This window comes from Phoenix dactylifera, chromosome 11 (assembly GCF_009389715.1).
Source record: "Phoenix dactylifera cultivar Barhee BC4 chromosome 11, palm_55x_up_171113_PBpolish2nd_filt_p, whole genome shotgun sequence".
Lineage (NCBI taxonomy): Eukaryota > Viridiplantae > Streptophyta > Magnoliopsida > Arecales > Arecaceae > Phoenix > Phoenix dactylifera.
In genome coordinates, this window is record NC_052402.1 from 16,729,286 (window position 1) to 16,744,648 (window position 15,363).

The 15,363-nt window shown below is 40.7% G+C and overlaps 2 protein-coding genes across 3 annotated transcripts; both read left to right on the forward strand.

The window, feature by feature from the left end:
* The first annotated feature begins 1,145 nt into the window (after positions 1-1,145).
* On the forward strand, positions 1,146-9,005 carry LOC103714767 (protein TRANSPORT INHIBITOR RESPONSE 1-like). Of its 2 annotated transcripts, XR_003387097.2 has the most exons (5): positions 1,146-2,664; positions 4,219-4,711; positions 5,836-6,623; positions 7,300-7,338; positions 7,512-9,005. XR_003387097.2 is itself a non-coding variant. In XM_026807563.2 (4 exons), exons 1-3 carry the CDS (start codon positions 2,156-2,158, stop codon positions 6,604-6,606), a joined length of 1,773 nt encoding a protein of 590 aa, XP_026663364.1. In that variant the 5' UTR covers positions 1,146-2,155; the 3' UTR covers positions 6,607-6,623; positions 7,300-9,005. The 2 variants fall into 2 exon arrangements, 1 of the variants encoding a protein (XP_026663364.1); XM_026807563.2 differs by having other exon boundaries at positions 7,300-9,005.
* A 3,335-nt stretch (positions 9,006-12,340) lies between these two features.
* LOC103714780 (vacuolar protein 8-like) lies at positions 12,341-14,488 on the forward strand. Its single transcript, XM_008802186.4, has one exon. The coding sequence runs from the start codon at positions 12,561-12,563 to the stop codon at positions 14,256-14,258; it is 1,698 nt and encodes a 565-aa protein (XP_008800408.2). The 5' UTR covers positions 12,341-12,560; the 3' UTR covers positions 14,259-14,488.
* The last annotated feature ends 875 nt before the right edge of the window (positions 14,489-15,363 follow it).

Here is a 15,363-nt window from a genome sequence, read left to right on the forward strand (position 1 = left end):
AATTTTTAATAAAAAAATTAAAAAAGATGAAATTGGAGCGGTAATTTTTATTGTGTCTCGCTTGGTAGGCGTTAGCGCATGGTTAGTTCTATGCGGGGTGTTCTATTGTTTCTTCTTTCATTTGACAAGGAGCTGTCACGTCGAATTATTGTTATTATTAGAAAGCAGGCAAAAGAAAGAAACTAACAATAAAGGAGCCATTGAATTCACCAACTTTGACATTCTATTTACTTTTTATCATATTTTCTTTGCCGGTAGGAACAACTGGTTTGGATAAGATGACTCCTTGCACTTTGGTGGCAGTGGCGTTGGAGAATATTGGGCCCCAAGCGTGCCCACTCTCTCATGGCACTTTTTTACACACACACACAAAAAGAAGGTAAAAAAATTCACAGTAATTGTATTTTGAATCTTCTAAAAATTTCACTGTAGTAATTTCTAAAGATCAGCAATGTCATGTAGAGGATGCTTGTTCAATAAGTTCTTGTATAATTTTTAATTATCTTTCAAATAAAAATAATTAATTTTTTACGTCTGCAAGGATACGAACCGGAGGTGTATTTACTCCCAAATATACATCAGTATGATTTTAAGTGCTTACATAAGAATAAAAAATTTAATAAATAATTTTTTTGACTAGGTTTTTTTTTTTGGATGTGATCATTGCATGTTATATGATTACAAGCAAACTTTAGAATAATTCATGAATTCAATTCAAAAGAATTGATAAATGATAAGGTTTGCTTATTAATAGTTGAATAGAAAAGATGATCAGGATTTAGGCTTTATTTATTTATTTATTTTTTAAACAAGAAAAAGAGGTTTGCTTATTAAATGAGACCATACATTCAAAATACATAAAGTTCTTGTAATTGGAGTTGAAGGGTTCATTACAGCTGTTAGGAAATGAATAAGCAAGTGGTATTTCCGTATAAAGTTTTCAGCCGGATAGTTTTACAGTATTTACTCAACATTGTTCTACACTGGAGCTGGATCTACGGTGGAACCACCCTTTATACTTTGCAAGTACCCAAGCGGTTCAAATATTTATATTTTCAGGAAAAAAAACCTCTTTCAGGAAAAAAAAAAAATTATTTTATTTTTTTTATATTTGGTTTCCCGTTCGCCGTTTAACCGCTTGGAGCTCCCAAAAGGCTTTCAAAGGAGAGGAGAGGGGAGCAAGGTCTGGTTGTGTTGGTCGCTTCTTTCTCTTACGCTCCGGGATCTCTCGAAACCTTAACGCTAACCCTAGGCTTCGATTCCAAGAAGCTCCAAAGGCGGCTCCCATGGAGGTACCCTGCTTCTATTCCTAAGGTGGCACAGGGATTCTTCCCCCCTTCTTCTTTGTAGGCTGCTCTCCCCGCGTTTCTTTCGTCTTCTTTTACAGCTAGGATTTTGGGGGAAATCAGGGTTTCTTGATCAAGCTCGTTCGTTTCTCAAAAAAAGCTTGTTCCTTTCCTTCTTTTCCTGCACTCTTTTGCTGATTTGGAAGGGGAACGGAGTGCTCGCCGGCGGATCTTCGTGGACTTTGGGGAGTGACATTGGCGTTCGGTCTCTATAGAGTGGTCTTTAAGTTTTTCCCTCTCGTTCTGCGGTTCTTTAATTTGGAGTGTTTTGCTTTTTGATTTAGGACCTAAGGGGTTATTGGCGTTTAGGCGGAAAAAAGAATCTATAGAGCTCAAATAGCAGAGTTTTACCAGGTAGAGAGGTTAGGGCTAGCCTTAGGGGATTTTCTTTTTTCTTTCCTTTAGTTGTAGTTATAAAATAAAACAAAAGCTTTACATTCTTTAACCTGGGAGGATGTCTCATCTTTGAAGCGGATACTCTAGGTCTAGGATTTTATCTTCATTTCTCTGTGGAACATTGCAAATTTAAGGTTCTTGACTTGTGGATTTGAGAAAAATCGTTACTTTATTTAGTGGGACAAAGTCTAGAATTTCAGGGTTATACCCTGGATAAAATTATAAGAGTTAGATGCAATTCTCTTCTTCATCACAGATGATGCCTGGGTTGAGTTTTTGAGTCTAGGAAGAAATCTGCCATTTTAGAATAAAATAGAAACTAGACCTTGAGCAGGCTGAGATCGTTGAGGCGGGAGCTTTTGGGTTGCCATTCCTCTACTGGTCAAGGAGATTCAGATTTTTTTGAAAGGGATATGGCTATCAAGAAGAAGAAGGAATTGGATACAGAGGAGAAGTCCCCAGAGAATCGCATCCTATCCTTTCCCGATGAAGTTTTGGAACGTGTTCTTATCTTTGTGAAGTGTCACAAGGATCGCAGTGCCGTTTCTCTGGTTTGCAGAGACTGGTACAATGCTGAGCGATGGAGCCGGACCCATGTATTTATTGGGAACTGCTACTCTGTGTCTCCGGAGATGGTAGCTCGTAGATTTCCAAATATCCGGAGTGTCACTCTCAAGGGGAAGCCACGGTTCTATGATTTCAACCTTGTTCCACCAAATTGGGGGGCTGACCTCCATCCATGGCTTGTAGTTTTTGCTTCAGCGTATCCTTTCCTTGAGGAGTTCCGTCTTAAAAGGATGACAGTGACAGACGAGAGCCTTGATTTCTTGGCACGATCTTTTCCTGAATTTAAGGCTCTTTCCCTTGTCAGTTGTGATGGCTTCAGCACTGATGGTCTTGCCTCCATTGCAACCTACTGCAGGTATGATATTATTATTAATCACTTGAATATTGGTTTTGTTTTCTTAATGATTTTCTGTCATAAACGTTTCCAAATTGGAAAAAAGCTTCTTTATTTGCTCGTGATCTGAGCTTCTGCCCTGTAGTTTGGATTGAGATGTTCTAGGTCAATGCTTTCACCTTAGAGAAACAGATTGTTGATGGAACCGCAGTAGTGGGACTCCTTTTGTATGTGCTTGTAGAAGTTATTATTATATGCATACATATTAACTTGCCTTTTCTACTGCTTTCAGTAGAGGAAATTTATGTTACTGTAAGTGAGAAACAAATGCTTAAATTCCATTATTCATGAAAGAATCCAGTTCGGCATCTACATGGACATGATAGATGATTATTTCCATGGTTTAGTCTCTAGATATTCCGGAAGTAGATCTTGTGGCTTCAAATGCATATTTGTTGTGATGATTATTGAAAACTGTTATTTAAAATAAAATAACGTTGTCATTATCGTTAACATGCAATTCAATCTGGTTAATGATTGAGTTATAAGAACAATGCCAAGCAAACACACAACTTTCCATCTACCAAATACTTTGGCAATTTTGCTCTCCTACGGATACACGTTCTGTCTACAGGGGCTCATCATGAATGCGTATGGCATTTCATGCCACATGGGGATTATGTATGCACTAAATGCGCTTTCATCCCAGGGATCATCCAACTGCTATTAGCTATATTGTTACTCAACTTTCAATTCACAATCATTGTTAGTTGATGTTCATCAGATCAACTGCAATTCAATCAGTATTACAGGTAATCTGTGTTTATATTTTGCAGTGGTAAATGCATGAGGTTGTTCAGTACAAAGAAAGTACAGTGGCCTTCAAGTACAAATGACTTCCATTGCTACAGAAGTTTATTGTTTTTTTTAGGTGACCGGATTTTGCGAAATTCCATCTCTGTATGGTGTTTTATAGAAAAGTCACAGTTATGGTACACTTGGTTCTTGGAGATTAGGTCTAATTACAGAATCAGAAAATATACAGGCTTTCTAACTAATGTATGCTTTCCTAACTGACAAATCATTAGTCTGGCTATCATAATTTGTTTTATACATGTTTCTGTAAATGTGTCTTTGATGAATGATTGCTTATTGCTGAGAGTTCTGGGGCCAGATTGGAGAAAACCACGTGCACACACTGGCTCACTGGCCTGTGAGTTGAATGAACAAAACAGTTTAGAAATGTGGATGTTGAAATTTGGTCAAGTAGCTTTATTCAAAGCAGTGTGTATGGTTCATGCATGAAAGTTCCAAGCAAACAGGGCATTTGCTTTCTCAGAGACTAAAACTAAACTATATTGGGAATGGTCTGAAGATATTTTTTTTGATATTAGAAGCTACATGCTTCCTTTCACTGATTAGCTTGTATTTCCCTTTTTTCTTTCGTATCTTTTATTTATCAAAAACTTGAAAATAGGTGAATTCTGTCTGTGCATATTCAACCTTTTGTCTTCTGTTGATTGTGGATTTCTCTTGTAAATATTTTTATACGCTAAAAGTTGTTCTTGGTTCCAGGAACTTGACTGAGCTTGACATACAGGAGAGTGGGATTGATGATCTTGGTGGCAGCTGGTTAAGTTGCTTTCCTGACAGCTTCACATCTCTGGAAGCGCTTAATTTTGCAAATCTGCATTCTGAAGTAAATTTTGATGCCTTGGAGAGACTAGTGGCCAGGTGCAAGTCCTTAAAGGTATTAAAAGTGAATAAGCATGTCACGTTGGAGCAGATACGGAGGCTGCTTGTGAGATCTCCTCAACTTACAGAGCTTGGAACTGGTTCATTTTCACAAGATCAAAAACTCCGATCAGATGCAGATCTGGAAAGTGCATTCAGCAACTGCAAGAACTTCAACACTCTCTCAGGCTTGTGGGAAGTTTCCTCTGTGTATCTTCCAGCATTATATCCTGTCTGTGCTAATCTGACTTTCTTGAATTTGAGCTACACAGCTCTGCAAAGTACAGAACTGGCAAAGCTTCTGCAAAATTGCCCTCTTCTTCGCCGACTATGGGTAAGCACTAAAAAAACTTAAAAAGTTTCATTTGCTTCCCAACTTTTATTATGCTTTTCCCTCTATTCTTGTACATAATTTGGTCAATTGTTTTTGTGTTTCTTCATTATTCTTCTAATCAAAAAGGGCAATCACTAATCTCTTCTTCTTCTTGTTTTTTTCTTTCTTTTTTTGAAGAAACACACTGGAATGTTAGTATCGCTTATCTCACAACCACATACAGTATTTGACTTATTTTCAATTATTAAAATCTGCTGAAATTGGTGAAAGATAAACCGTGTTAGCAAGTTTGTGCAGATCTTTTGAATCTACATCTCAAAATTATATATATTTCTCATTTTGCTTCTCAAGTGGCTTTATTATTGACTCCAATGTTCATTTTTAGGTGTGATGCTTAATTACTCTATCATACCAGTCTTTCAGCCTTCCTTCTCTGTGCTCCAGCCCTCCAACATATGATTGCCTTTCGAGGTTTCCTTTCAACATCTCTCTCTTTCACTCCATCATTCCGAGTTTCAAAAGGCTAAGTTGAAAGATAAGCCGTTTCTGTTGCTTGAGAGTTCAAATACTGTATGAGATTATCTGAATGAAAAAATCTACATTCTTTAGAAAAGTAGAAAGTGCTTGTGCCCACTAAAGAACTCAGTGTAGCAGAGTGTTGAGCCCTCTGTTTCAACTTCGGATGTTCTGTTGGGTGGAAAATTGGCTAAATATGGAGCATAAAACCCTGAAAGCAAATTTATGTTATTGTACCCACATACTTAATTAATACATGGAAACATCAAATTTAAGTTTTTTTTCTTCTCAAGTCAAGCTTGCTGGCCTGCCTGCTGTCTCAGTTGCAACCACTATCTCAAACAACATTTTCCTCCTTTGCAGCTGTCCTCCATTGAAAAAAATAATAATGACTATGTTATTCAATTATGCTGAAGCCATCTTTATAATTTCCTTAAAGTTCAAGTCAGCCTAGATATTATGTGGTAGGATAATATATTGACAGCAAAACTTTCTCTGACTCTTGAGATTTATGCTCGGATGGATGGTGAGCATTTTGGCATTTTTTGGCCTTGCATTATCAATGACCGTCTCCACCATTCTTATTTTTTCTATAATGGTTCTTACAGGTTCTAGATACTGTAGAAGACAAAGGGTTAGAAGCTGTGGCATCGAGCTGTCATCTGCTAGAAGAACTCCGAGTGTTTCCAGCAGACCCATTTGACCAGGAAGTGATCATGGAAGGTGGTGGCAGTGGCGTCACTGAATCTGGATTTGTTGCTGTTTCCGAGGGCTGCCCCAATCTTCACTATGTTCTCTACTTCTGCCGTCAGATGACAAATGCTGCAGTGGCAACTGTTGTGCGCAACTGCCCTAACTTCACCCACTTCCGTCTCTGTATAATGAACATGTGCCAGCCTGACTACCTGACCAATGAACCCATGGATGAAGCCTTCGGTTCTGTTGTAAAGACTTGCAGTAAACTCCAAAGGCTTGCTGTTTCAGGGCTTTTGACTGACCGGGCCTTTGAGTATATTGGTACCTATGCTAAGAACCTTGAGACCCTGTCGGTGGCTTTTGCAGGCAGCAGTGATAGAGGCATGCAATGTGTTTTAGAGGGGTGCCCTAAGCTGCGTAAGCTGGAAATAAGAGACTGTCCTTTTGGGAATGCAGCATTGCTCTCAGGGCTTGAGAGGTATGAATCCATGAGGTCACTTTGGATGTCTGCCTGCAACTTGACAATGAATGGATGTCAACTCCTGGCAAGGAAGATGCCAAGGTTGAATGTGGAGGTTATCAAGGAGGATGAGAGTGATGATATGCATGCTGAGAAGGTTTACGTATACCGGTCAGTTGCCGGGCCTAGAAGGGATGCCCCTCCCTTTGTTCTCACCCTCTGATGATCATCCAATTCTCGGTAGTTTCTCTTTTCCCTCTAACTAAAATATTTGATGGGGACATATGGTAGCTCCACCTTGACGCCTCCATAGACCGGACTTTTCAAATTCCCTTAAGTTCAGTATTTCTGAAGGGAATTGTGATAGGAAGTAGGAAATCTGTGTTCTATTAATTGTAGCATCCCGCCAAACCATGTGATGGTACTTCATGGTAGAGTTCAATTTGCTCCTAAAGAAGCAGCGCCTGCCTAATTGGTTAGGTTTGTCGAATCATTACCTTCAATCTGGAGCCTAGACATTTAGAAGAAGCTTGCATTTGGATTATAGTCCCAAATGTTCACAGGTTTGATTAGTCATTAAGAAATGGGCAACATTGGCATGCTAGCCTCAATAATTTTGACAAGTAGTTCTGAATGTTAACTTGATTCAGGAACAATGGGTTATACAACTGGAATAGACAACCTGTTATGTATGGTAAGAGGCTGTAAAATTCTAGCACCAATGCAATTGGTATTAGAGTCTAGCGTGTGCATTTTAAATATACATCATTTGGAAAATTGATCCCTTCTCATCCAACCTCACCAGTAGAAATAGTAGTTTAAAGGCATCTTTACATTCTAATTAAACCAAATATCTGCATGTTCTCATTCTTACAGGATTTTCTTACATTCCAATCAATTTTTCTCATTCCTGCAGGTTTCACAGGGGGAGGTGTATAACATAGCAACCAGACAGGTGAATAGAAGATCGGAATTGAGGATTGTGGAATGATGCACAATTCTTTCTGATAACAATTTATTCCTGTGACATATCAAACTCTAGGAAAATATTAGAGGCTAGAAGATAGATGGAAGAGTCTCATGCTTTTACTGTATCTATGGCTAATAACTGATCTGTATCTGATTCAGGAGCCACTCCACCCGTGAAGAGCAAGATCGCACTGCCTATGCTGAAGTAGATGAAACAGCCATAATGCGAAAGAACTGAAGTCGGCCCCCACAATACATTGCCACCGTGGGCCATACGGCATGTCAAAGTCCTGCAATTATGCAACCCTGATTTGAAAGATGAAGACGGCTTTTAAAAAAGTTTCAGCTTGTGTTATTCCATTTTCTCCCTTTTTCTTTCCCAGTGGTCATGAACATGCACCTTCTGGATGAAACGAGCTATCTGAGTGGAGTATGAAGCATCAAATTCACCGAGGGCCTTCCCAGCCAAGCGGAGCGCATCTTGCTGCAAGGTCTACTGGCTGTCTTTCCATCACTGTGCTGACTATGAGCTTGTTGGAATGTGGGACATTGAGCACAGAGAACTCCAATTCTAATGCTGGTTTCCTGACAGAATATCATGGATACAATAGTTTTAAGTGACTACAGTAGGTAATGGTGGACAGGCCACGTCCACCAGCCTATGTCCTGGAATATCCAAGTATCAGTCGTGCTGCTGCTATGGCATATAATGGCCCAGCAGCATGCTTGGACTAACGATGGGAACATATACTGGTGCTTTGGCTGGTGGAATTGGATTTGTGGTACGCCCATGTGATTTGGAGTGGATAAGATTGCTTCCGTGTTGGTGCAAGTCAGTGCCCGACTCTTCCAGTGCATTGTTCTCCTTGCCCTGCAGCAGTGCATCCATCTTCTCTCCTTGATATGGGAGAGAGAGCTGTGGAGTTAGGTTGGCAAATCTGTATGTCTTCTTGTGTAACAAATAACAGTTGATGCATGAAAAACGCTGCTTGTATTCTGTTTCCTTGTGTGGGGTAAATAGGATCGGTTACTCTAGTTTGCTGCCTTTGAATTGACTCAAGGTGTAACGTTAGCTCTGTTGCTATCTGATATGGGTCTACAAAGGGCATCGACAAGTTTGGCTGCAACTCAGAAAAGCTTGGTTAGATTGGTTCGCTGGCTTTTAACCGTAAGTGATGGATGACTAGGACAAGCATTCTATTCTTCCATTGCCCGTTGGTTGGTGAATCGGAGGCTGGAGGAGACTCTCATTTTCTAAGTGGCAGGCCTGATGTGGATGAAAGCAGTTATCGTGTCGATGTTGAGTACGTAGGGGAGCACTTAAAATCTACTACGTAGCTGAATTCTGTCAGCCAGAAACTTGGGCAAATACAAGCCACAGGAAAGGATTCTTCACCAGCGGTAAGGAGCTGGGAATTTTAATGCGAGCTTCTACTCATGGTTCTGGTGCTCGGACTGTTGCAGGTGGGGTCATTTCTTAACATGATATATGAATTGGTTCAGTGACCTTGCTTTCAGTTTGTCTCTTTTTTCTCTCCTCTCTTTATTTTCTAGTTGTTTGTTTACTCCACATGTGGTTGAAAATTAGAAGCTTTTGAAGTGGTGTGGAGCCATTTAACATGGTATATGATTCAGTTGCTTTATCGGTTTTTATTTCTTTTTGGTCCCCGAGACCAGCACCAAATGGATCTTTTTAATCTTTTTTTTGTTAGTTTTCCAAATATTTACTACCTGGAAAAACTATCTGACTTTTGGGGCAATAAAGGCAAAATTTTTGTACCAAGATCTTCCTCATGCAAAGGCAACCTCATTCAGTTCTTGATCCAAAACCTAGATGCATTATGATCTCGTAAGCATTCAAAATCCATATCAATAGGAGAAATTAATCCAAACGGGAAAAAACTAACAGAGTTACTAAGTCTTTTGGCTGGCATTCTCTTAATTAGGGCATCCAAATTTGGCCAGGAAATCTGCCGCCAAGGACATGGAAAATGAGTCAAACCAACATGTTAGTCTACATACCTTTGGACATCCAGACTTGCACAAGGGTCTCTATGATATGGAGACATGAACAGTATAATAGACTGCTAAATGAATTCTCCTTTTCACATCGGGAAAAAAAAAGAAGCAGCTAGATGAACTAATATCACGAAATTCCAGTGATTTAAGTATTACTCTCTCTCTCGATTCTCTCCCATTTCCTCTGCCCTTTTCCCATGGCTGCTATAGCATCATGAATGTGGTTAACGGTATTCTAGCACTGTTGCTTTGCTTAATCAATGCCTTCAAAAGTAAATATTGCAGCTCTATTATTTGGATCAAGGAGGCAATGCTTGTTATTGTGTTACTAAAATGTATTCTATTCTCATTAAAAAAGGGTTGCTTGTACCAGGTCTCTGCCATTTGTCTCTGTCAAAGGTCAAAACTCTTGGATAGGGATTCAGTCTAAATAGTAAAAGGACTTGGGCTGGTGAAATAGACCCTGGGCCTTTTGCTTGGTCTGGAAACAAATCCAAAACGTATGCCATGTAGTCATATGACGAAGAACGACACCCTACATGAACCTACTGGAGAGTTCCTAGTCTTGATTCGATAGAGAAACCAATGACCATTCCCTACCATAGCAATCTTCTTAATTTTCTATGAGACATAAGCATCAAAATCTTACAATATTTAGTAATCTTTACCTACTCTTCTAAGCTAAGGAAATTGTACCTGTGTATACCTGGAAAACTTTACATCCCTACTCAATGATTTTCTAAGCAACCAACACCCTTCTCCATCACACAAGGACCTTTCATGGTACCTAATTTAGATGGTGTCCTTTTTGACTTTTATCACTTTGAACAAGTCATAAAGAAGAAGATATATGTAGACCTCTTATTTCTCTGGCTCCTCAACTGTTGACCTCTGTGGATTCGAAGCCAATAACTGTGAAGCCAATATGATCGCCATGTTATCCTGTCATTTCTGGTCCACTGAAGTGGGTCTCAACCTGAAAACACTACCATTACAAAGCGAAATCAACTAATAATGAGTCACTTGTATTATTTGATATCATGAGATAACATCACAACCAATTGTTTTTCTTAAACCACCATCATTAGCTCATCTCTATTTTAAAAGCAGTTTTGAATCGATGCTTTTCTTCAGGATAAATTCAGTGCGTAATTAGTACTGTACTACTGTAGTACCTTCTCTGGATCTCTGATCCGTAATACACACGAATGTGCATCGTGAGAATTTTGATTATATAATTTGCATCCATGTGCTGATTCATGCATCATCTCTGATAGAATTTTGTCGGATTTAGTGATCGACGATGAATTATCTCCAGTTTCATGCACAAGAACAAAAGAAAAAAATAGAAAATGAGAGTTAAAGCGTACAAAATTAGCGCAGGCCACATGGAAGAACTACTGTTGATGGTGGCTAGCATGCTTTAAACACTGTCCTCGTCATTACAGGGAGGCCGCTTATAAAGAGAATGAATACGAACAGTGAGGCAGTTTGTCCCTTTCAGACGAGATAATATTAGGAAAATGGGCACCTACCGGTATACAGGACCATTTGATGGTCATTTTTATCACTGTAGCTTTTCTGAAACCCGTGGAGCCACGCATTTTAACGCTAGATTTAGAATTTTTTTTTTTTGGTACAACAGCTGCTCATACAACCCCAAAGTATAACTAACAGAGTCGAGAGAAAGAATATGACGTAGAAGTAGAGGGGCGGCTACATAATATGTCCAAAGAACTCTTTCCGAATGCTGAGTAGCAAAAGAAGCAACGCAGTCTGCGATCCTATTCGCTTTCCGATACACATAAACAATCTGAAAGGAGTTACGATTTTTCACCAGCTTGCGAATGTCACTGAGCAGCAGGTGTCCATCTTCCCATCGGTTCTCATTCTGTATCCACCCGTGGCTGAATTCAGGCCTTCATCATTTATTTCCATGCCCATCTTCTTCAGGACTCCTCATTAAGTTTTATCCTCTTTGTTTTGGTTGCATAGCCCATGCCTTCCTGCGTTTTGTGGTAACTTTGCTTGACTTGTATGAGTGTTGCTCTTTGCCTACCTGCCTTACTCGAAGTTATAAAAACGCTCTCTCTCTCAAACGTGGCACCATAGGCCCAAGGTGCTTCCAAACAAAGGGGCTCACATGAGGTACAATGGCACGCTCTTGCTGAGAATTAAAGATATGCCACAGTGCCCTCAGGGGGTGCTTCAAGTGGTCCATGACTGCAGCTGTTCTTCCTTCACATTAACTCTACAAACTCATTGGTCTCTCAGCTTTTGTTCCTACTTTGAGATAGCTAGCAGCCTAAAAGTAATGTTCTCGTATTTTTAAGGCATGTGTAGGCTTCTCTTCAAGCACAGATAATTAATGCCAGAGACCTTGTCATTGGTTTGATTCCACCACACAATCCATTTCCAGTGAATGCATGGGTCAACTGCAAGGTGGATTTCTGGTGCAACGTAGAAAGTAATAAATAAAAAGAACATATGGATAGTGCAATTGCAACTCAAATGTTACCTTAGTAGAAAGCAGAAGCTTATAAGAAAGCATATGTGGAATGTTCAATACAAGTTCCAAGGAAAAGTTTGCAAATAAATAATTAAATGAAGTTTATAACAGAGAGCTTCCTTTTCTTTTCTGAGAAATCTTTTATGATTTTAACCAATCCAAAATACCATTGGTTTTTTTATCAGTCCTACGCCTAAGACACCTCTATTTTGGTCATCACCAACCAGAGCAAGCACCTAACTTTTTTTATGAACTTTCATGTTCCCAACAAACATCTTACCATAGATTTCCACTTTCACCAGAATCTCCTATAGGCCAAACCACCCCGAATCCTCTGATGACCAAAATAACCCACCACCTTCCACCTGTCCCTAATCGTTACACACCCATTGCAAGGTTGGTCTGTAAATATCAGTGTTGTCAGAGTTCAATTGCCACTTCTCAAAAGAGAGAGGTCCATTAAGAAGAGCAAAGATGGGAGAGTCACAAGCGAAATGGATACCAAAGTATGGATAGATTATACAATAGCAAATAAAATCTTCTGCTTATAGGTTCCTCTTCCTACCAAGAAAACCACACAATCCTCTCCCACTTGTAGCCAAAACCACCAAAAAATTCCAAGAGAATTTAGTGACCAAAGCTGCAGGGAAGATGGTTCCATCATCTCCATAAAGCCAGAGATGAAAGAAAAGGAAGAAGAGATTAGTCTCCGCCGAGCATCAGAGCTCATTGATTCTTCGATCTCCTCCTCCTACTCCATCCAATTATTCCCTATCAAATGGCAGATGATCCGCAACAAGCTCGAGCGGCTGCGCTCTGGCCTGACCACCATGGGTGGCGGCAATGATTTCAACGCCAATTCAGAGCTCAACAAACTGTTAAGAGCTACAGCATCGACCGCAGTCGAGGCCCAAGTGCTTGCCCACCGATGCAGTGAGGAGTCCTATAATGGCGGGAAGCTCCTCCAAAGGAGCGACCTTGATGTCATCGCTGCCAAGGTCGAGCTCCACATCAAGCAGCTAACTGAAATATATGCTTCTGGGATTTTGAGGCACCCTCGGGCCATCGTCGTGTCGAGGCCAGGCGCTGGCTCGAGCCATGAGGACATGAGGTTCTACGTGAAGGATCTGTTCTCAAGACTGAAGATTGGGGACTTGGAGATGAGAAGTCGAGCCTTAGCTGCTCTTAATGAGATCCTTCAAGAGGACGAGAGCTATGCAAGAATTGCAGTGGCTGAAATGGCCGATGGTGTTGGTCTCCTGGCGAGCCTTCTGGAAGTCGGCGATGAAGGCATCAAAGAGGAGGCCTTGCAGGCTGTTTCAGTGATCGCGGGGTTCGACTGCTACCGCGGAGCTCTTGTCATTGCCGGAGTTATCGCGCCGCTGATTCAGATTTTGGAGTCCGGAAGCGAATTGGCGAAGGAGGGAGCGGCCCGAGCTCTGAAGAAACTGACGCAGAATTCTGATAATGCATGGTCCGTTACAGCTCAAGGAGGTGTTACCCCACTGCTCAAGATCTGCGGCGACGACATGAGCAGCGGAGGATTGATCTGCTCGGCTTGCGGCATACTGAAGAGCCTCAGCAGCGTGGATGAGATCAGGAGGTTCATGGTGGAAGAAGGGGCAGTCTCTGTCTTCGTAAAGCTTTCGAGATCGAAGGAGGAGGTGTTTCAAATCCAAGCAATAGAATTCCTGACCACCATTGCTTGTGAGGATGGTGCTATCAAGGAGAAGGTGGTAAGAGAAGGGGTGGTCGAGTCACTTGTTCAAGTCCTGGATCCAAATTCTCATTATTCTTCAAAGGCAAGAGAGGTTGCTCTCGGGGCTATCGACGCATTCTGTTTCTCACCTCCAAGTTCCATGAATTCGTTGACGGCCTCCGGGTTTATCGACCGAATTCTCTTCTTTCTCAGAAATGGCGAGATCTCCATCCAGGAATCAGCACTTAAGGTTGCATCTCGTCTCTGTGGGTTATCTGAAGAGTCTAAGAAGGCAATGGGCGACGCCGGTCTTATGCCAGAGCTTGTCAAGCTACTTGATGCTGGATCTTTCGAGGTCCGGGAGTTGGCGGCGGAGGCAATCTGCAGCATGGTCTCGGTTCAGAGAAACCGAAGAAGATTCATACGGCAAGATCGAAACGTGAATCGAATTCTCCAATTGCTCAATCCCGAAGAGAAGTCGGTGACAAGGAAGTTCTTGCTCGCTGCTCTCATGTCCTTAACTGAGAGCAGCAGCGGGCGGAAAAAGATCATGGCCTCTGAGTATGTGAAGCATCTAGAGAAGCTTGCAGAGGCCGATGTAGCAGATGCAAAGAAGGTCGTCAAGAAGCTCCACAGTAACAGATTCCGGAGTTTACTGACCGGAATTTGGAGCTTGTGAGCAACATCATTAGTATTTCCTAACGAATATCTTTACTTGACCTTATAGGCTTTTACTTTTAATTCCATCATTGCTTTCTCTCTGTTCCATGATGATTTAGAGCAGCTTTTCATGTGATTCTCTGCTTCAGAGTATCTTCTTAGTCTCAAAAGTGTAAGGAAATCTTCCAACATGCGCATGTAAATTGTTCATAACGTAGTAGAAAATTAGTGAAGAATGTAAAAGAGAAATATTGGAAGTTGTCCATTAATAAAGTGCATCCAATGGCACTTATTTTGGTTACATTGTGAGATAGGAGTGCTTGCCTGCCAAGGCAATCTACTAGCACTAGGTGTGCGAATCTAGTCCAATTGCTGCTTGTTTCTTCCTCAAGTTTATGACAATTCTGCAGCAGCAACAGCAGTATTGGAATGTATTCTTCATTTAAAGACAAGCAGAATGAGACTATATAGGACATACCACTTCTGTCACCAAAACATTGTAAGGTCTACCCACATGTGACATGTGGAACAGTCTTTTAATCTATCAATCAACTTGTTCTTGATATATGATAGGTTGTATCTTTCGCACGAAAAGAACGATTCACCCTCCTTTGTGCGAATCAACTTTTGGATCATGCACTTATTGCTTTGACATCTGTATAGATGGATGAATGGCAGAGTTCAGAGTGCTTTGATTTCTATAACCAATGGTGGATTTGCACGAAGGAAGGTGAATCCTTCTTTTGTGCGAAAGATGAAATCCGGATCCATATATAGTAATGTTTGCACCAGGGTACAGTCAGGATACTTCTTCAGCAAACACGATCAATCTTTGATTTCTGTACCCATATGGCTACTCCCTTGCTAAAAAGGCGATTGATGCAACAACTTCAGGCTATCATCATCTGGAAATTTCTGGGGATTTTCCTATAACCTCCATATAGCATAAGTACCAAAGATTGTTCAACACTCAACTGAAATCATGTAATTTTATAGCTCAATGGTATAAACTGCTGATTTTTTTGTCTCTTCTTCAGCCCATATAATCTCCTTTGCATCACTAAGTGCTTGAGTGTGACAGTTTCTCTAACCTTTATCATTTGGATTTTCTGGCTTCCTTCCTT